The 22,768-nt window shown below is 46.3% G+C and overlaps 1 protein-coding gene across 1 annotated transcript; it reads right to left on the bottom strand.

Moving 5' to 3' along the window:
- Positions 1-685: 685 nt before the first annotated feature.
- On the bottom strand, positions 686-12,949 carry lpar4 (lysophosphatidic acid receptor 4). The gene is made up of 2 exons (XM_066715303.1): positions 12,524-12,949; positions 686-4,503 (listed from the first exon to the last, which is right to left on the bottom strand). The coding sequence occupies exon 2, from the start codon at positions 4,262-4,264 to the stop codon at positions 3,194-3,196; it is 1,071 nt and encodes a 356-aa protein (XP_066571400.1). The 5' UTR covers positions 4,265-4,503; positions 12,524-12,949; the 3' UTR covers positions 686-3,193.
- Positions 12,950-22,768: the final 9,819 nt, after the last annotated feature.

The raw sequence follows: 22,768 nt of genomic DNA, 5'->3' as shown, positions 1-22,768 counted from the left end.
GGACAATGGTCCATTGCTTCAGACATATTAAAGCCTTAGCTGGGGACGTTTCGGGGGCTCCTCAACACAAGGAAGGATTCTTCCTGCAGCTGATGTAAGCACATACTCTTTAATGAGGGGACAGAAGGGGAGGCTGGGGGGATGAATGTAAAGGATTTCTGAAGCCCACCTGAGCTGTTTGTGTACCTTTGAAGGCCAGCTTTCATGCTATGGTGGTGGCTGTATCCTAGGTGTGGTGGGAGGGAGGGGGACAGAACAGGAAATAAATTATGAACACCCACACAGAAACATCAGGAGTCAGGAGCTGTGCTTGTGATTTAACTCCCTTCACCCACTGATATCCAGGGGACAGACAGCAGCTGGGATTGTTAGAGACCCAGTTGCAAAGCCAGAGGGGCTGCCCTGCCAGAACGGCTGCCCAAGACACACTTGTGGGAACCCCAGACACAGAAATAAGCCTGATCCCCTGCACTGTTGATCATCGTGTGACATGAAACAGCTGACGATGACTCATCATCAGTGCTCCGCGTGTCCCAGCTGTGGGTCAGAGAGTTGAATGAGCGCAACATTTGAGGAAGCAATTGAGCCTGGGTCAGTCGAATTATGCCCCATGTGCAGGCAGTGGGTAGTTATCAGTGTCTGCGGCATGCTAGCACTGACTAAGCAAAAAGATCTCTCACAGAAGAATTGGTCAATGTGCCAGAATGAAAACACGTTTTATATACAGGGCACATTTCCTTTTAATTGCTCGTTAATCTGTAACAACTCCAACAGTGAATTCTACAAAAGTGCTCTTCTGTTCCTGTTCACAGTGTTGTCAATTCTCAGAGTAAACTTTAACACTTTCAAATACAGACATTTCGTTCTTTCCTGCATGTCAGCATGACGGCCCCAGTACAGTCAAGCTTTTGTACAAGTGCAGGCTATGTCCTAGGGAGGTACAGGGATCCATCTATTATCCAGTGGGCTTTTATCGGCACATCTCAAACCTCTCCAACAGCGATAGGCAGGGCTTTGAAATCAGTGAACAGCAATACAGCATAAGTTCTAACAAAGAGGAAGCAAATAGTAGTGCCCAACCATGTGCTGGGGTGCTGCGTGTTCATGTGTGGAGTCCAGGCACTTCCTGGTTCTAATTCACACAATCGGTGTTCCTAGCTGCTGCTTCAGGTCCTCACTGGCCCTTACAATAACCTCACTTCTGTTAGAGTAAGCAATAAGTAAAGTGTTCTTGTGCTTTTATTTTCTGTAAAGAGCATGTTTTATACTGTTGTTATGTTTATTTTCCGCCTTATTATTATTATTTCCTCCCCCAGTGCGTGCAGAGTCCAGACCACTTCAGAAAGCCCTGCAACTTAATCTTCGACACACCGATTGTGAATGATCTGTAATGACGGCTTGGAATGTGAGGTCAGCCTGCAGCAGGCTCTACAGACCAGTGTCCTGCCCTCTCCAGTGCTGTGTTGTGAAGCTACACAACCACATCTATATATTAAATTAAAAAATAAAATATAAATAAATTATTTATTTTTAATAAATCTACATTGATCTTTTCACTACAGTTTATGAATGTGGATGAATAATAAACACTTTTGTACTTAAACTGTACTGTATGCTTTCTTGTTCTGCTGCACGGCCAGTTTTCACAATATGTTAGAGCTCAGTACTCTCACTCCACCGCTCCCCCCACCCCCCTCTGTGTTTTCCTTCATAATCACCATAAACCTCATACATGCATTGTCTGTCGCAAACAAAGTGTGGAAACCCCTTTTTTTAAGCAGCAGGAAAACTGCAGCACCCAGAACAATCCTGCCCCTGGGGCAACTTTAAACATCCTGTGTTTCTGACCACAGCCAGTGAGAGTCTCAGGCAGGGCGGCGCATAGGGAACTGACAGACTCCAGGGAGGGGTGCCGTCGGGAGTACTGGATGTAATTTTAACTAATGCTTGGGCCTATAACTACACAGCACATACACCAGGCTATTAGAAGTAAGTGGCAAGCCAAGCCTGACAGCTTGTATCAGAGGTAATGTGATGTGTACAGGCTGCTATTATGTTATTATTCTCAATGGCAGCACAACTGGCAGGATAGCATTGGGATATTTTGCACACCAGTACTTGGCCAGAATCAATGGAATTTTATAGTGGGGGGCACCACTAATTCTACCAAAACAGGTAATGCTGTCTCACAGTGCTGGGAGGGTAGCAGACAGTGCTTTTGAGGAGAAGAGCTCCAGAGAACATTCCACAGCGCTGCTCAGTCCTGCTGTCGTTCCCACAGAAACAGACAGGCTCATCGCAGAGACCAGCTTCTGTCACTGCACTAGAAAACAAAACAAAACAGGGACAGGACTAGTTCCGGTTACCTCCCAGAGGGAGGAAAGAAGACACTAAGGCTAAGACTGGGCCCACACAGTGCCATACTAAGGACACTATGAGGTAGCTGTGTCTGTATTTGTGTTGTCCCTAGGCTACTGGTTATGCAGTGTGAGCAGTGCACGGTTAAGCATTTGAAGCACTGTGCTACAGCAGATACAGAGTATATTACACACACAACAACCATAAACAGCTACACAAGGTCACAATCCTCCTCCCTTTCACACCAACTCTTCCAGTGTCTAAAACTAATGCATTCATCTAGTAGGAAAGGACTGCCAAGTGTCAATGAGACTTCAGGAAGATCTTGGGGCTTCACTGATTCAGTCAAAACAATTGTCCTGAATGTTTGGTCTCACAGGATCTTAAGGGGTTTCCGCTTGTTTGATTGGACACCATCCTTCTTGAGCATACTCCACTCCTTGGGAATTACATAATTTGCAAAGCCTGAGAGATTCCGAAAGATCCCAAAGTAATTTTGACTTGACTCTTGATATCTTTTTGAGTTATCCCAGCTTATGAATAATGAGATTGTGATTGATTTTATTTCCAACAACAAGATGCATAATTATTCTGGTGCAAAATCTTCAGACAGGGCCAAACACCCCCTCAGGTTCCCACTGAGCCCCTTCAGTGACACAATAGAAAGCCAGTGCCTGCTGACATCATCCAACTCTCAGCTTATGCAACAGAGCTTTTCAAACCTTCCAATCGGCAGCAATAAGACACATTTCCATTTTGTCTGTCAAATGCTGCTCTTATGAAAACCCAACAGAAGGCGAAGAACAGAAAATCCTTGTATAAAGGGAGGGGGGGATCAGAACTGAGACTCAGACAAGAGCTCCCTGCCATTGCTGGCTGTCCTGTGAGCACCCCCCCGCCCCCGCTCGGATAGGGTGGGCGGGCTGTCTTTGCTGGAGAGGGGTACGTCGCTCTTGAACGTGTTGTCATTCTTGGTCTGGCCTTTCCCCGTGCCCAGGGACTTCTGGAAGGACTCGGAGGTGAAGTAGTAGACGAAGGGGTCGAAGCAGCAATTGAGTGTGGCAATGCAGAGGGTGATGGGGTACATGGTGCGGGCGAAGCGCTCCAGCCAGCAACTGGCCAATGCCTGGGAGCGCACCATGGCGTAGAGGAAGAGGATGGAGTTGTAGGGCACGAAACACACCACGAAGATGGCCACGTGAACCACGATCATGCGCAGCACCCGTTCCTTGTTGGTGCCAATCTGGCATAGCGTGGCCGGCTTGCGCAGCGTCCGCAGCACCATGGAGGAGCAGGCTAGGTTGAGCAGCAGTGGGATGAGGAAGCCGACCAGCTCGATGAAGATGGTGATCTTGGACAAGTAGGTCCTCCAGGTCTTCTTGGAGAAGCCCTCGAAGCAGGTCGTGCTGGAGTTGGACACGTTGGTGGTGGAGAAGAAAGAGACGGAGATCCCCCCACCCAGCACCAGGAGCCACACCCCGGCGCACACCACAGCAGCATTGCGCCTGGTCCGCACTGAGCGTGAGCGGAAGGGGTACACGATGGCCAGAAAGCGGTCCACACTGATGCAGGTGAGGAACAGCATGCTGCCATAGATGTTGGTGAGGAAGGCCGTGCCCGACACCTTGCACAGTCCGTCGCCAAAGGGCCAGTCCCGGTTCAGGTTGTAGAAGATCTTGAAGGGCAGCGTGAAGACGAACAGCAGGTCCGACACAGCCAGGTTGGTCATGAACAGCGTGGTCTCATTGCGCAGCTTCATGCGGAAGCAGAAGACAAAGAGCGAGGCACAGTTGGTGATGAGGCCCAGCACGAAAACCACGCTGTACACCGCCCCGTATAGGTTGTACTTGAAGGAGTCGTCTATGGCGCAGTCCTCAGTGCTCTCGTTGAGGCCGAGGCTCGACATCTTAGCTGCTGCGAAGGAGGGCCCTTACAGGATGGCCCTGCAGTCAGCAATGGAGCAGCCAAAGCTGCCACTGCCTGCCCATCATCTGCACACAGCCAAAAAAGACCTTAACCACCACCACCCCCGTCTCTCTCGGTCTCTGTCAGTCTCTTCCCTGGCCTGGAAACCATGCAAGGCCACACCTCTCCTCAGCCGCTGTATCCTGGGCTGTCCTGTAAAGCCTGCCTGACGTCTGTGTCCTGCAGAAAGAAAATAAAAAAAGAAAGAAACACAAGCATGGGGTTAGCAGGTTAGTTAATGTAGGTTGAATAAGCACAAACGCCTTGCCGAATTTCATGTGTCACTGGCTGGCCAAGATCAAATTCAGCCCCAGCTGACGGCTCTTTCCTTTCACCTAGAACCCCCCCTCCACTTGTCTCTGAGGGGAAGGCTGCAACCACAGGAAGCCTCCCCATCTCCGCTACAGGGGTGGCTGCACAGGGTTCAAGGTTGTGTGTCAACACAAAGACCAGCTCTCCCTTTACTCTACTAAGAACACCTAGGACACCACAAACACTGTGTGGGTAATTCTGTTTCAGACTTAGGAGGTTTCACCATTTTTTAATATTTATTTATTTACATTTTCAAACATACTTTGTTAGGTCATTCAATATATATATATATATATATCGGTGGGGAAACGTCAGGGCTCTCTATGTCCTCAGAGAGGGCCTTAAGGATAGATACAAATCTGTATATATTTTTATATATTATAATTAGTAATTTTGTTTTAATTGATTTAATCTTTTTTGTCTTAATTATAATGATCTTCCTACTGAATTTCTTTAGCTTGTGTTGGAAAAAGAATGGTTAACATCCAAGAGAAAATGTTTCTTTGGTAGTCTCTTGGTAGAAATAATCTAGCTGGGCTCAACGCTCATTGGCTAGGCCCTCAGGCTTTGAATAGAAGGCACCAGCCAATGTCATTAACATTGACTTCAATTACAGCAGCATTTTGGAATGACAGTAGAATCAATCACAAATTGTCTTGTAATAGGTGGGACAATTATATGATGCCTCAAGGCCCTCTAGAAGGCCTAAGTATACATCACTAATTCAGAGCCAATAGCGAGCCTTATCTTGTTTTCTCACGCTTCAGCCTAGCTGGCTGGCTAGCTTTTTGCAGTGAGTGTATGTAACGATGGCTATGGCAACTGCAGAGAGAGTAATCGAGGACGACGTGGTGGCTAAATTGTTAGCATCAGTAGAAAGAACATTTTCTGAACTAAAAAGGATCAAGACATATTCCAGGAACACAACTGGACAGGCCCGACTGTCAGCCCTGGCTTTGACCTCAATCGAAAAATAACTTATTTCTGATTTAAAATCAGAAGACAAGCTATATGAACCTGCCATTGCCCATTTCATAAAGAAGGACAGGAGAATGGACTTTTTAATTGATAATCATAATGGTGAGTGGACTTTTCATCTACAGCTTGTTTTTTGTTGTGATCTCATTCATATCATTTTGAATACAATGTGTAAAATATTATTTCACCTTTTGATCACTGGTTGTGTGGTAAAAACATAGGTAATGATGTTGCAATTGGAAGTACTGGGTACATGATATTTCATGTTGTGGTGCATTCTTTTATTGTTGCATGCTGGAGATAGAATATCATATACAGCGCAAATTTTTTCTCTCTTACAGCATATACTATCCGTGGTCTTGAAACAATATGATTAACTGTGTGGTTGAATTTATTCCGCTACTATTTGAGTGATAAATGTTTCTTTGAAATGACGCAACTGTATTTTCTTCCAATGTGGTTCCTGCTATTGATATTTGCAACCGTTGTGTATGTGTGCTGCTTCTGTGAGCCACCGCCGAGGTGTGGTTTAGGACCGTTTGACTCTGTCATCAAAGAATTACTTCTCCTACATAAGTCTGCAAAAGAAAGGTCTCAAGTCATGGTCTGTATACACAGGCATCCGAGTTCTCTATATGTATGACATCAGATCTTTTTACGCAACTGAGGGCCTAGCTCCAATAGTCACGGTTCACCACTGATATATATATATATATATATATATACACTCACCTAAAGGATTATTAGGAACACCATACTAATACTGTGTTTGACCACCTTTCGCCTTCAGAACTGCCTTAATTCTATGTGGCATTGATTCAACAAGGTGCTGAAAGCATTCTTTAGAAATGTTGGCCCATATTGATATGATAGCATCTTGCAGTTGATGGAGATTTGTGGGATGCACATCCAGGGCACGAAGCTCCCGTTCCACCACATGCCAAAGATGCTCTATTGGGTTGAGATCTGGTGACTGTGGGGGCCAGTTTAGTACAGTGAACTCATTGTCATGTTCAAGAAACCAATTTGAAATGATTCGACCTTTGTGACATGGTGCATTATCCTGCTGGAAGTAGCCATCAGAGGATGGGTACATGGTGGTCATAAAGGGATGGACATGGTCAGAAACAATGCTCAGGTAGGCCGTGGCATTTAAACGATGCCCAATTGGCACTAAGGGGCCTAAAGTGTGCCAAGAAAACATCCCCCACACCATTACACCACCACCACCAGCCTGCACAGTGGTAACAAGGCATGATGGATCCATGTTCTCATTCTGTTTACGCCAAATTCTGATTCGACCATCTGAATGTCTCAACAGAAATCGAGACTCATCAGACCAGGCAACATTTTTCCAGTCTTCAACTGTCCAATTTTGGTGAGCTTGTGCAAATTGTAGCCTCTTTTTCCTATTTGTAGTGGAGATGAGTGGTACCCGGTGGGGTCTTCTGCTGTTGTAGCCCATCCGCCTCAAGGTTGTACATGTTGTGGCTTCACAAATGCTTTGCTGCATACCTCGGTTGTAACGAGTGCTTATTTCAGTCAAAGTTGCTCTTCTATCAGCTTGAATCAGTCGGCCCATTCTCCTCTGACCTCTAGCATCAACAAGGCATTTTCGCCCACAGGACTGCCGCATACTGGATGTTTTTCCCTTTTCACACCATTCTTTGTAAACCCTAGAAATGGTTGTGCGTGAAAATCCCAGTAACTGAGCAGATTGTGAAATACTCAGACTGGCCCGCCTGGCACCAACAACCATGCCACGCTCAAAATTGCTTAAATCACCTTTCTTTCCCATTCAGACATTCAGTTTGGAGTTCAGGAGATTGTCTTGACCAGGACCACACCCCTAAATGCATTGAAGCAACTGCCATGTGATTGGTTGGTTAGATAATTGCATTAATGAGAAATTGAACAGGTGTTCCTAATAATCCTTTAGGTGAGTGTATATATACATACATAGTACTGTGTAAACGTTTTAGGCAGGTGTGAAAAAATGCTGTAAAGTAAGAATGCTTTCAAAAATAGACGTTTGTAGATAATATTTATCAGTTAACTAAATGCAAAGTGAGTGAACAGAAGAAAGATCTACATCAAATCCATATTTGGTGTGACCACCCTTTGCCTTCAAAACAGCATCAATTCTTCTAGGTACACTTGCACAAAGACAGGGATTTTGTAGGCATATAGTCACGTGTATAATTAAACAATTATACCAGACAGGTGCTAATGATCATCAATTCAATATGTAGGTTGAAACACAATCATTAACTGAAACAGAAACAGCTGTGTAGGAGGAATAAAACTGGGTGAGGAACAGCCAAACTCAGCTAACAAGGTGAGGCTGCTGAAGACAGTTTACTGTCAAAGTCATACACCATGGCAAGACTGAGTACAGCAACAAGACACAAGGTAGTTCTACTCCATCAGCAAGGTCTCTCCCAGGCAGACATTTCAAGGCAGACAGGGGTTTCCAGATGTGCTGTCCAAGCTCTTCTGAAGAAGCACAAAGAAACCAGCAACACTGAGGACCGTGGACACCGTGATCGGCCAAAGAAACTTACTGCAGCAGATGAAAGACACATCCTGCTTACTTCCCTGTGGGGGATTTGGTCAGAATTAATGGTCTCAATGCTGAGAAGTACAGGCAGATACTTATCCATCATGCAATACCATCAGGGAGGCATCTGATTGGCCCCAAATCAGCATGACAACGACCCCAAACATACAGTGCAAGTCATTAAGAACTAACTTCAGCGTAAAGAAGAACAAGGAGTCCTGGAAGTGATGGTATGGCTCCACAGAGCCCCGATCTCAACATCGAGTCTGTCTGGGATTACATGAAGAGAGAGAAGCAAATTTACAGCATTTTTTAACACCTGCCTAAAACTTTTGCACAGTACTGTATATGACACAGCAAGTGTCTCAACTTGTGCAAAGCGCTAGCAGCCTTAATTCTGACCAAATATAGTGAGCTTGATTTGGGTTGAAAATAATATGGCTACTACTGTCAACCAGAACGTGTGTCTAGTCGCCTGCATTTATATACGACAGAGAAGTGCATTGTGGGACCCGTTATCTGTATTGCAAGAGATCACAATAGACAAGCAGGAAGGCACAGTGTCCAGAGCCTGACACACAGTCCTGTGGTGCTTAGGCCCCTAGTCTCTCAAGCCCTTGATCTCCTGGGGCCCTGGTCTCTCAGGGCCCTGGTCTTTCTGTCCTGCAGGAGGATTATTGGAAGTTGTGCTGCCTTACCCAGATCAGATGACTTGAAGTAATCCATTCCTTTTTTCCTCTGAACAAGTGAGGAGAGGAAAAAAAAAACACTGTAGTGTTCCCAAGGTATTATACTTTAAACAGAACAGCTGTGCTCCTTTTATTTTGCGGTTTTCTTGGGGGGGAATGTCTTTGCATTTTGAAGAGGGTTTCCATGTGCTTGTCGGGAAAATGAGAGTGTTGGTGAGAGAGGTAGTTTGTTTAATACAGTGAAATAAATCAGAGGAAACCCACAAAGCCCAGTGTTAGCCTGCTCTGACAGCTGCAGATATTCCCCACGCATCCCCGTCGTGCTCCATAGCATCTGCAATTTTGGTAATCAGCAGACAACTTGTACCCATTAGCAGAGCTGTAAATCAGGAGGACCCGATGCACTTTGTTATTTGAGCCTTGGGGCTTTCACGTTTTAAAAATAAAAACGAATGAATACAATGATGTATTTAACGGCAGCATTATTACATTATACATATATATATATATTTTTTTATGTATAGGCCTGCAAAACTGTGACAAATTAGCATGTGAAAAGAGTTTCACGCTCAGACCAGCCAGGATACCGACACACCCCGGTGGGCTCAGGCTCCCACAGAACGCAGGAATGACAGACCAAAAAGGAAACTTATTTAGGGATTACAGTCTGCAACATGTTTATTTACTCCACAGCACAAGAGGCAGACAGATATCTCCAGGCTGTCTCTGTGGTCAGACTTTTCCCTGAGAGCCTCTTCAGCCCCCTCTGCCTCCTGCAGTTCCAGCTCCTGCAGCCCAGAGACTTCCGTCTTGTACTTGCAGGAAAGCTTTTTTCCCATCCCTCAGTCTAGCACACTGGCACCACACAACACCCTCCAGACAGGGTGTTTTTGCCTCTGTGACGTTGTGTGTAGCTTACTCTCACAGGCCTGTCTCTCCTGTTTTACTGTTACGGTCTCGATATTCAACTTTGAGTTTTACAATCTCTGTAAAATGGATTTACTGTAAAGCTAGCTTTACGGTGAACAATACTCTGACTGTGTTGGCCAGTGTGTCACAGTTCCTCTGGCAAGATCCCTAGTCTTCCCAGCATTAAAGGTCTAAAACCTTTTTTTTTTTTTTCATCAAGCTACAGCATTCACCTCCCATCTGCACGAGAGCAGCCTTGATTTTAAATGTAACATTATGCATTATGGATAGTATTGGTTTCACAAGAACCACCCCCTCCACCCAACCCCCCAGCATCTACATCAAAGCAAACCAGAAGGGCTGACAGCCACAGCTTGTCTGAAGACCAGCTCTGTGCTAAATTGTGCGTCAGCTGTGTGGGAGTTGTGGAGAGAGGCATGATGGACCTGTATCTCAGGGGCGTGTTCGGCTGGGACCCTTCTGAGTCACTAAGCCTCTGGCAAACAGAACAGGCCTGCAGCCCCCTTTGCGGCCTATGGTTTGTGCGTTGTGAAGCGCTGTGCTGTGCAGACCTGTGTGGAGCTGCAAAACCCCTGAGAGCTTCCAAGCTTTTCTGCATAGTGTCGTTTATCTTTGTTCTGTTGTCCACAAGCTGTGTTATGTGTGTGGTTATGTTATGACTTTGCAGAAAGTACCTGCAGGTAAAACAGCCTGACTCCAGAGCAAAACACTGCCATAGGAGATGGCAGGCTGATGCCAGGCTACCTATTAATGGGCATACGCACTCCCCTGCCCACGGAGAGTGCAGGTACAGCCCTGGCTTTCTCCACCTGCCCTATTGACCTGTCTTCACTGGAGCTGAATTGGTCCACTACACTTCACTTTTACCTACTGAGTTAGTTTAGCTGCTGGTGCTGATTGGCTGCCATGTACCAGAGTGGGCTGAACAGATATCCCTGCTGCCTGGAAGGCTTTTTGGAATACTGTGGTAAAAAAGGATATTTCCACAGATATACACACACATGCATCATATAATTTGTATAATTTATAAACCACTGAATTAGACGTTAAAGTAAACTCAGACTTTTACTAAAATTGGTACTGTTGGTAGATTTTGTTTTGCCTTGCTCCAGGTGTTTGTTCAGAGGAGTAATCAATGAACACAGCAGTTCCTGTTGGTTGTCACTGGCTCAACATCTACCAAGCACAAGTCGACAGGGGGCACATCCAAAAGCCAGAAATAATTATTGCAAGTGGTTGAAAAACACAAATTATTAACTAGTGTTGATGGTTACAAACACGCAGTTTATTTAGGACTTGCGGGTCCTTCAGTGGACCACAATGTTCTCCCCCAGGAGCCTGTTCTGAGGTGAAAGGCTGCAGCCCTGGGGAACCACAATCGGACATGCTGGTCTGAGTCTCACTTAAGAAGAAGACTTGGAGGAAAAACGTGTGTGTGAATACTTTTGGTAAAGTGTTGAGGAAAGTAAAGTGCAGCGCAGCATGTTCAGCAAATGACCCTCCCACCCTGACCAAACCACCTGCTCTCAGGGAGCAGACCCTGTCATTTCTAACACAGGCCTGGACAAAGTCAAAACCATGCACGGACATGACAAATAAAACAAAGTGTATCACCAAGACCTGAATGATGATATACTGAACAAATTAACTAAAGCTTATCTGTCATCATTGGATAAACAGTTGTCAAAACACAGTTTAAAATGTATCCGGTAGGGCACAGTACATACTGACATAAGAAAATCTCTCTCTCTCTCTCTCTCTCTCTCTCTCTCTATATATATATATATATATATATACACACACTGAAAATAATATAGCATAATTAATACTTTGCTTCTTGAGATATAGGAATACGATCTAAAAACTATAGAAAATGACACAAATATAAATTGCCATTACATAACCAGTGGGCCTGTAGCACATATACACCTAAATTGTATGTGCTAGAGATAATATAGATAGATAATTATGATTTTGGATGGTTTCTGAATCTCCAGTTGACTCACTACCCAAAGTGCGTCTTTGATCTGCTGTCTTAATGAAGCGGTGATAATGCTGCCCTGTGAAGATACATATGAGCGCCAGATAATGTCTGTATTGAATCGTTCAACAATAATACTACACCACGGGTCACACGGGACCAACATTAACCCGCGAATGGCTGGTTATGTAATTCACATTGAAGTTGCAGCTGAGCTGTCTCTGTCTGTAGTGACAGAGTTAGACAATGTAACACATGTAACACACAGTCTGGACGCGCCTGCAATAATGCATCACAAAAATCAGCTTGAAACATTTCTGACACACAAAACAACTTCACAATTCACCACCAAATCTGGACCCTGACTCGCACCGTGAGGAGGCCAGCGGTCTCTGCAATGTTTTATTGTTAGGTTGTTTAATAATGACATGAAATGGCCCGGATTGGGTATTCACCTACCATGTTGTTGGATATACAATCACATTTTATTTTTAAAATAACGATAACACTTCACTATTGACTATTTAGTTGCAAAGAACCAGACTGTATTCTGTGTCCGTCAGAAACCGGGTTTAAAAACCTGAGCATTTGGTCTAATAATATATAAGCGCATCCAAAAACCTACGTTAGATCAGTGGCAGTTGTAGCAGTAATAATAAGAATTACATCAGAAGAAAAAGAATTATAATGTTCTTATTATTATGTATATGTATACATTGTAACGCATGATCCGTGGCCACGTTTACTCACCTCGCCGCTGCACCGGACCGGACCTTCCCGTTTAACTGCCGACCTGTGTCTCCCGGGGCCGGTAGCTGTCAGGGACGGTGCCGTGAGACAGTGAAAGCCGTCAATTTGACCACCCACTTCACAGCAGCAAGCTGCGGGCTGCGGGCTGCACGGCACCGGGAGAACCGACACAGACACGACCCGCCCGAGCCCCGAGCAAGGAAACACGCGTGGTGTCCACCCCGGCTCGCCAGCCGGTCAAGGTGCCAGTCTGTGCACCACGGAGCCGAGCTGCGACTTTGCAAAGCGGGACACTGTGGGCTCCTGCTGGCGTGAGGGCGAGTGCGTCTGTGATTCCTGTCTGCCCCAGGAAACGGGACAATAACGCGTCCAGCGCCGGGGCTGGGGGTGGGGGGTCGTCGGTGTAGGATATGCCTGTCATTGGTTAGCCAGAGGGAGAGGGGGTTGTGAGAGAGGGGGTAGAGCTCTGCTGTGTGTTTATGAAGCGAACCTAACATCTCTCTGGGACGGTCCTCATCCCCCAGCCCAGCCCCGGAGCCCTGGGGGTTTGTTTCGGGGGGGGGTAGTGTGCTGTATACATTAAACCGACCCTCCATTAGCTATGCTGTATGCAGTTGGTGTGGTTGCAGCAGTGTGTTGTGATCTAGTTCTGTGTGTGTTCCCTGTCAGGAAACCGCACCTGCTGAACAACACATCGATGTTTTAATACAAAGTACTTCTGTTGTTTCTTGGTAACTATTTATTTAACACTTAATCGCTTAACTACAGTCTTCAGTTTTTTTTAATGTATTATTCATCTTCACGAATTCAATTAAATTGTTTTTTATTTCGTTAAAATTACATTTTTAAGTTGCTTCCACCCCCTCCTATTTGTTCTTATTTATGATGTAATTTTAACAGTAACACCACATCTGAAGCAAAAGTGTATGTAGAGTCACCACAAGGTATTCTGGGGATGATGTGTACTTTTGCAAAATCAATTCATGTGGGTGGCTGATGAGTAACTAGTTCTGCTCTGACTGCAAAGCTTGGGCTTACTCCGTTAGATGTGTTTGCTGGAAACAGTGAACAAACTAAAAGAAAGTAAGACCATTACAATTGATTCCAGAAATTAACTTCTTCTGGTGTGCTCCTTGATTATAAGAAACTGTTAAGAAAGTATTCTCTCTCTCTCTCTCTCTCTCTCTCTCTCTCTCTCTCTCTTTCTAACAATACCCAACCCAAACCACACTCTCCTCTCTCCTCTGTCTCTCACTACTTATTTTACCCTCTGTTACCCATTCTCTTTAATGCTCCTTATACATGTCACCTTTTCTATCTCTCCCTCTTCCCTCCTTGGTTTCCATCTCTTCCCGCATCCTCTCTCTTGCTGCCAACACCCCCCCCCCCTTCTCTGATACAGCAGGTCAATCTATCTGCTGTAGCTGTGAAAACTTCCTGTTATCACTGGCTCTGACACTACATGTTAACCACTATTCAACAGTGACAGGCTGATTTGAACAATGTTTGTAATTTTCCCACCTATTCTTTTCTTTCCGGGAAAGAGGTTAACCTCCCTATCGTAATCATCATCACAGTATTGTTGCAGCCCCCCCTTCCCCCAGTGTATCACAAGTGTATCAAAGCATCCTATATATAGAATCCTCTCTCAGTATTTGTTTGGGAACAGGCCGCCCGTCCCATTGTGATTTTGGTGCAGACCTGCGCTGACTGAGGGGATGTTGTCCTTGGACTGAGGTCTCAGTCACGCTGGGAGACTCAGCTCCACTACAATAGCGCAGGAGCACGCAGGACATCCTGCTCTCCCGACACCTTGGGCACAGGCTGGAAAACAAGCCCTTCCGCCACTGATTTCTGAGGGAAGAAGCCGACTTCATCCAACCCTTTCAGAAGGGCCCCCCTCTGCCCCCTCACTCCAGATGTTTGACATCTCAGAGCCCCCACCCTCATTGCCCCTCTCCCCCTGTAACAGGAAGGGCTGGGTTCATTATAAATATATATATATATATATATATATATATATATATATATATATCTGTGGCCTGCTGCTGTAAACAGTAAACTGGGCTTTCTTTCTTGGTGATGCACTAGCGATCCCTCAACATCCCCGCGCAGCCCTGCTCTGAAAACCCCTATCGAATTAACCAGTTTCATATACATAGATAGTGATAGAGAGATATGTAGATCTAGACAGGTATAGACAGTCTGTATTTGTATTTGTGTGTGATATACAGTGCTGCATGTGGCTGAGCTCAGAGCGAGTCTCACTCTCAGTTGGAGTAGGCTGCAAGCCTGCGGATGGCCAGCTCTGGACGGGTTAAATGAACAGCCCAGATAAGACCGTCAGAGCAATTTCCTCTCCCTTGCTATCTGTGTAATTAACTGCAACATCATTTCATTTAGCCACGCACTTAACTAAACCCGACACCACTCGAGACCATTAGCAGCTCCCTGGAATGCAGATCCAGAGCTGTGCGTTGGGTGCCCTCCGCCTCCTGCCTGTGTCTCAGGGGGATTCCCCTTCCTCTGGCTGCTGGCAGCTCCGGGAGGCCCTGTGCTACACCGCAACACGCAGGCGTCCTCTGCCTCGCTCCATGAGGGGCTTCCTGGATTACAGCAGGAGCTGCCTCCCAGAGCCATCTCTCAGCAGTGCCAGCTACACAACAACACTACCATCTTCAAAGCGAAAATCAGTCAGATCAATGCACAGGCTAGCAGGGGACATGCCTTCTGCTCCACAGAGTTTGCTCTCCTTTTGTGTCAGTAGAGTTAAAAACCAAAACCAAAACTAAAATTAAAAAAATAATAAAAAACTTCGTTCATTCTGTCCCACTTCCCGGTCTCCTGAGCAGACGAGTCTGGTGACACCAGTCTGGTGACTGTCTCTGGGGGTGTAGTCAATGTGCTTCTTATTTCCATGGATTTCAAAGTCAAACACTAAATGCTTGAGATGGCTAAGGCTATTCACTTTATGCTGTTATTAATGCACTTTTTATTTCTGTGTTTTCCACTCTGTTTACCAATAGTTTGAAGAGACCCTCGAGAGTGTCAGATGCAATGCAATTGGATCAGCTGCATAACAAGAAACACCTTAAGCAAAAAAGAAGTACTGATTAGTATAAAAAAAGGATTATATATGCAGTGCCATAAAGATGTTAAAGGTAAACCTAGTAAAGAGTCAGTATAAAGCTGTACAGGTACCTAGATCTCTCTACGCCTGGGTTTAGCTCTAAAGGCTTTGTGTTATTCACTGCATTTGAAACTTATTTTTGGCAGAACAGAGCTTGGATCAGAAATATCCCAGACCCCTGCACTGCTTTGTCGGATGAATTCAGCAAAGACTTTTAACACTCCATAAATTATCCTGTAGAGCTAGACTGAATCCGGCCACAACCTCTCTGTGAGAGTAGACCCCCTCCCTGACTCACTAAAAACTGGGAATTCCTCTATACTTTGAAAACACAATGGAGAGAGAGAGAGTTTGGAGATGGAGAGTCATGACAGGGAGGCAGTAACTCAGAAGAATCTGAGAGAGACAGAGATGGAGCCAGAGGGGGAATAGAGGGAGGAGGGTGGGGGTGAAGGAGAGTAGAAGGAATATAGAGGACTGGAAAGAGGCAAGAAGGGTTAACTTGTAATTTAATGTGAATTGGCAAAACAACTATTTTGTCATGGCAGTACTATTTTTGTACTTCAGCAGTTAGGGAGGGGTACATATAGAGAGAGAGAGAGAGAGAGAGAGAGAGAGAGAGAGAGAGAGGCAGTTAGGAGATGGGAGCTCTGATCAAGGAAACAGAGCTGTCATCGTAATTGGGGGAAGATCGAATTTCTATGGAATAACCCCCAAGCTTTGCTTTAGGAGCTTTTGATATATATATGGAGCAAGAGAGTAATATTTTCATGTTGGATTTTTACGTTTCTCACTCTTCAGAACTGCTGAATGTAGATTTCATGGAACTGCAACCCTGGTCTTAGGGGCGAGCAGTGCGCTGATTCCAGTGAAATAAATGTTACGTTAAATTAAATTAATCTGAATTAAGAATTCATCTGATTATCCTGTAATGGGCTTTCAGCAGGGGGGCCGTGCTCAGCATCGCAGCAGCAGACTTTGCTCTTAAAGGAGCTTACGCAGCAGGTAAACAGCACTGAGCAGGGCAAGCTCTGCTGTGCCACTCTAGGCCTGGTGTGCGGTGAACTTGGCCCAGTCAGGTGAGTGATGGTGTCTGCCTACCTGTGCCAGAAGGACTGCATCACAGGCCCTGCAGTCGAGTGTCCAGATCAGTGGAGAGACATCAGTGCAGAGCAGGCAGCAAATGCTCTAGACAGACCGTTGTCAGAAAGCAACAGACTCTGGGCAGTCTCTGTGTCTGCAAATCCAGATCCACAGGAAAAAGAAGGGTTGCCCCAAAGTGTTCTGACGCTTTGAGAACAGAGCTCTGCTATGTGTGTATTGGGGAGTAATATCTTTTGATGGTTCTTGGGGTCTGGTGCACCAAGGAAAACATCCCTGAGACAGAGGTGTGGGAAAGGGGTGTCCAGGGTGTGAGAGGGAGAGGGGGCTGGAGCCAGGAAGCCAGGGAGTCTGGGTTGCTCAGGGAAGTGTGGTGTGGCCGCTGCCTCTGCCTTTCTTGGGCCGAGCTACTCAGGCTGTTAGTCACGCCATCATAAACAAGGATGCCCATTAAATAAAGGAGCTCTTTAACAGCCTGCCTTGCTGCTTAGTCCACATTGGTGTGTTGTGTAATTACCTCTAGTCCTCTTACTAAGCACTGGCTTTACTGCCACTCCGCACGATTCCCACAGGGGCCCGGCTGGTCTGCACTCTGTGTCTGTCTGTCTCCACGTCCCCACAGAGACCGTGGCAAGAATGCTCTGATGAGCTTTATACAGATCTTTTTCACAGAGAGTGGTTTGAATTAAAAAAACAGGAGGAGGAAGACTAATAACTTTTGTCTACCTTTATTCATATTTCTTGGATTGAAATGGATTTGTTAAACATAACTTTATCTGGGGGGGCTTTCATTTGTTGTATAATAAAAAAGGTCTTTATTTTGCAGTGGATCAACAAGGTGTCCTGTTTGTGTCTCACGAGGCAACAAACAAAATTCAGGGCCCATTTCCAGACAGAGAGCTGTTGTCTGTGTGGGAGCAATGATTGAGGAGGCTAATGTTGCATCAGCCTTCGAGCTGAGCTCTACTTTGTCTGCCCTCAGGAGTTCCCTGGCCAGGGGGAGGGTTGTCCTGAAGCCCAGAAGGAATGAAAAATGAAAATGAATGAAAAAGGCCGTGTCCGTCACCCACAAGATTTATTTGAACATTTCTGTGCGTGAACGATTTATTGCAACAACTTGACCTGTGTTGTACACATGTCTGATGTCTCCCAGCTGCTGCAACCTCCCTGCTTAATGCAATATTGAATGCCCCATCAAGTGCTGCATCAGTTCTATCTGTATAAATTGCACTCCCAATCCAGGTTTCTGCCCACACTCTTGATCTGCAGCACCCTGTACAATGTGTGCCGTTCCCCGAGCTGGTCGCAGGACATTTTTCGGTGATCCACACATAGCTTTTTCTCACTGTATAGATGTGGAGTTGTGATAAGCACATATAGGGGTGAAAGCACTCAATCTCCAATGTAGGGGGAGGGGGCAGGGGGGTTGTATATGACCTTTAATCCAACTTCACGCCAGATGAGCATCCTGTGCTTTGACCTTACATAGGGACGCAGTGGAAGACAACAAGCATGCATTCCTCCAGGGCCTCCAGGCCTCCAGATCTCTGACCAGAATGTTGGCAATGTTAGCACATCCACCCTGCATGTTGCCACAGAGCCCACTTGGGTTCAGAGATAATATGTGTATGAAATCTCGCTCCCAGAATAAGCTGACATGCAGCTGGTCTCTGCAGGACCCATGTCAAAGAGAAGCACCTGCACTGTTCATTTGAATGTCTTTTTGTGATATATGTAGAGTCACCATAATTCAATTTAATCCTGCCACTTCTTCTTTTGTTGTTTTGATTCTAGTCCCTTTTCGCAGCACATCGAATTTTATATGAGCTATACAAATAATCTCAACATGCTGTTACATCCCCCTCATCTTCCATGGGTCTGCAAGCGTCGCTCAAGCGTCGTTTCCGCTCCCATAAACCAAAGCACACCGATATTTCAGACAAGCGGTGGTTGTATGGCGACGTTAATCTTTGCGCACAACAGCCTCTGAAATATGCACAGGACGTTTGTTATGATTCAGCGTCACAGAGTCCAAAGGAAATGCTCTTACAGTGGACTGAAATAACAGCCCTGGCAGCTCTGCACAGCTGGGGAACATCTCTGGGAGGACGTCTCAGTTCCGTTGTTGCTGTTCCCTTTACGCCTTTATTTTTATTCTCTCCAAAAATATGTTTGTTGTTTTCGGTTTCTGCTGTCACTGCTCCCTCTGTTTATAATTTCTGCTGGGCTGTGCTTTACTTGACTTCGTCCCTTTCTACTCTCACACACAGTCGCACCTGCATGCCTTTTGGACCATGTCGTCCTTGTCCGTGTCTTCTGTACAGGAGCCGTAACTTGTCTGACCCTGTAGTCCTGTTGCTGAGGCTCAGACAGACGCCCACGCCCACCCACACACGCCTTCGTGGTGAAGAGTGTAAAGGGGAGCAGGAGACTGCCGGAAACAGAGCCTTCCCGATCCCCTGCCGCAGTGTCTCTCTCTCACGGCCTGGCAGTCAGCTGCTCCTCCATGTATGGAAACAGCTGCGAGCATCCCGTTGGCCTGTTCACAGTGTCAACCACTGCACCGGCCCCCCTCCTTCCTTCCCTCCTGCAGCTCTCTCTCTTTCTGCTGCCTCCCAATCAATGCTTGCTCTGTTGGCCAGTGCCAATCCCCTGGCTGGCAGTCTCTCTGGGGCTGTGTACCATGGTTGGCCCTGGACAGAGTGTACAGTGAGAATCAGCCAGCAGAGAAGGAGCTGCAGAGAGAGAGACAGACACCCTGTGCTGAAACTGAGAGCCAGGGAGAAAGGAGTGCAGTGCTGTGCGTAACCCAACGCATGCCAGACCCTTGTCACCAGAGACTGCCCTATCTCTGCTGGGATTAGGTTACTGCGACACCCACTTGCCTTGCCTACTCCCCCCCCAGCTGCTGGGCCTTTGATCATTTCGTCTCCTCCGTCCCGCATCATTGGCGTTCTTTGCATTTGTTACTTTTTGTTTTTGTCACTCACATCCTGAAGTCAGCTCTTTCTACAGTGGCACACAACATAACCCCAAGCACAAAAGCAGGCAACAGGCAGCATAGATGGTAGACTGCCTTGTTGTGCATGACACAGGCATGACCTGCAGACATGGCGTGATGAGGAAACTTAAGATTTTTTATTTATTTATTTACTTATGGGGGGGGGTTACTCGTTTCAATTTGGCAGGTTAGTGTAAGTGTAAGTTGACTCCCTCCCTGCTGAATATCAATCCCAGTGCAGCTCGTCCAAGCCGAGCCCTGGATCCCAGCCTGGAACATCTGCAGTTTGTCCAGCGGGTTCATGTTTACACGACAGCGGGCTAATCAGGGCTTTGTCATCTCTGATATTCTGTTCTGTGTCTGGCATGGGCAGGCAAGCTGAGCAGAGCAGAAAATAGCATGTGTCGAGAGACAAGGAGTTAGAGTGAGAGAGAGTTAACACCCCTGACAGTCAGCAGTCTTCATAACAGTATGCGTAGTTTGCCCAGGCCAGCTAATTTGCTTGCAGCTTGAAGGTCGCCGTGAGTATTTTTGCACATTGTTGTCTCACTGTGACCCCGTTGGTGGAAAGACTCCGGGCACTCCTTTCCGCTGATTCAGACGAAAAATTCACTTTTTTTGCCCCCCTGCTCCAAGGCAACCTGCATTTGTAATCAGTGTCGGAACAAAGACACAGACACCCAGGCACATTAACGAGCATCCAACAAGTGCCAGCATTGGAGGCACAGTTACACAGCCCGACAGTTAGGCCTCGTCTGAACAAAAGCCTGTCCCGAATACCTTTCGGTAACTCGGCTGGACTGCGTTTCACCACATTATCAATACATGTAGCGGCTGATCAAATTCGGGCATTTATTCCAGTGAATGTCTATAAAGGCAGCTGACCACCGAAGCCTGGTGTGTGATGTCCTCTCTGGGGTTTCTGGCGTCCCCTGCAGGTGTCTTACTTGCAGTTCAGTTCCGTGTTATTTACATGGCAAGATTCACACAAGTAAATATATTGTTTTGAGTGGATCCTATTTTAAACAAATCGCACTCAGTATTCAGAGCTGGGCTGGCATTTGTTTTTAAGAGATGCAGGGTCGGACATGTTTGTGTCTGCTCTCTTGTCTCTCTTTTTTTGTGCATGGTGTTTTGTAGCAATTGTGTTGGGTTTGTCAGATATTTGCTTGTTTTCACATGACAGGGACTTGTAACTGCACACAGTTGCACAGGGAGACCCACTCTCTCTCACACACTGCAAAAACAGAACACAAAACACACAACTGCTGGAGTCAATAAATCTGCGCACCTTCCTCGACCACATGCAAGCCCGTGAGTATCTCCCAGAGACCATTACGAACACAAGGACACAGCCTTGACATCTGGTCCTGCTGAGACTGACACACATACTCGCACGGGCCCGGGGAGTGAGGACAGATGCTTTCTGTCGAGCGATTTGAGAAAATGAAGCACGAGTCCCCCACATGTTTACACTACTTTGTGAAGTTTACAAGGTGTTCCAGCATTTGTTTAGCAGCGCTGCACATGGTTTTGATAATTGTCACTCATATTTGTTTGTGTTGTTGTTTTGTTTTGCTTGTTTGAAATAAATAAAAGAACAAATACCTTTAAAAGTGTGTTGAGGCGGGACATTGCCATTGCATGAGGACAGAGCTTTCCGAGAGCTTTCAGACAAGGGGACAGGACTCCGTGCTCAGCTAGTCCCTGTGCCCCACTGACTTGCTCAGTCAGGAAACTCAAAAACTGGTGCTGGGGAGAGACAGTTTGTCAGTCTGGTTCTCGATCCAACTAATGTCCTAGTCACTTGACCAAGCCAGTTATTAAAATTAATTAAATTTTAAGTAGTAGTGGGAGTAGTAATAGTGGTAACGTAGAATTAGTAGTTTTATGCTTCTTATTTGTAGTAGCCCAGCTAACCCCTGTCCCCCGACCTTACCCCAGTAGTGTGCCTCTGAGCTTTGCTAATTGGTCAGTTAATGTCCACTGCCCTGTGCCATAGAAAGACAAGCTGTCAACCCTGTAGTAACTAGGATCTCCCTTTAGTGTCTCCTCAATCCCCAACCCCCTTTTCCTCACCCTCCCTCCTCCTCCCTTCTCATCCTTCCTCTCCCTTTAATTAACTTCCCAGGACTCCCTTGCAATCTTTCTTTAGCCAGAACTGCTAATTGGTACGGTATCCTAGCAACCTGCCCTCAATGGGATAATTGAAAGGACTGTCACTCTGAGGCCCCAGTGACTAAAGGCTGATCCCCCTCTACACACACACACAGACACACACACACAGACCAATACAAAGATAAACACACACACACAAACACACACAGACAGACAGACACACACACACACACACACACACACACAGACATTACATCAAACCCAGCTTGCAGGTTCAACATGCTCCTCTATCAGAAAATGGACAGAAAATCTTTAGCTGGCTCTTCAGACTGCCCTGGAGCTCATCTATAGTTCACATTATTCCGACTGAACAGTCAGCGCTAGTAGTGGTCAGACAAGGTCACACAACTGCAGTGTCTTCTCCCAGAGAGGCTTCTCTGAACACCAGCCACAGATGTTCAGCAGCACTGGGAGGCTGGGAGGTTAGCGTTCAGCCTCTCTTTCTCTCTCTTTCTCCCTGGTGCAGCTGTGTCTCTACTGAGTGAGCGCAGATGTGCAGCAGCATTGTGGGACTTTTGCCCTCTGACCCCCACGCTAATCAGCTCCATGTGCCCGGCCCCCTCTCTCTCTCCATGGGGAGGATGTGGTGAGACGGGGTCAGGTTTATACCCTGCACAGAGCGCCAGAGCCTATACCCAAGCAGCCACACAAAAACACATATGCATGCACACACACACGCCCATGTTTACAGAGATGCACACTACCAGCTTAGGCTCCTCTATACTGGCACACACATGCAAACTCACAAACACACGCGCACACACCTCCCAGTGAATGCAAGTCCAGACTGCAGTGTCTACCTTGAGCTCTCTGTTATTTACTGAATTTAATCTGC

This window comes from Amia ocellicauda, chromosome 10 (genome assembly GCF_036373705.1).
Source record: "Amia ocellicauda isolate fAmiCal2 chromosome 10, fAmiCal2.hap1, whole genome shotgun sequence".
Classification (NCBI taxonomy): domain Eukaryota; kingdom Metazoa; phylum Chordata; class Actinopteri; order Amiiformes; family Amiidae; genus Amia; species Amia ocellicauda.
This window is presented reverse-complemented; position numbering and strand designations above follow the sequence as displayed.

Coding starts and splice junctions, on each gene's coding strand:
- lpar4 (XM_066715303.1), bottom strand. CDS start 4,264: ATGTCGAGCCTCGGCCTCAACGAGAGCACTGAGGACTGCGCCATAGAC.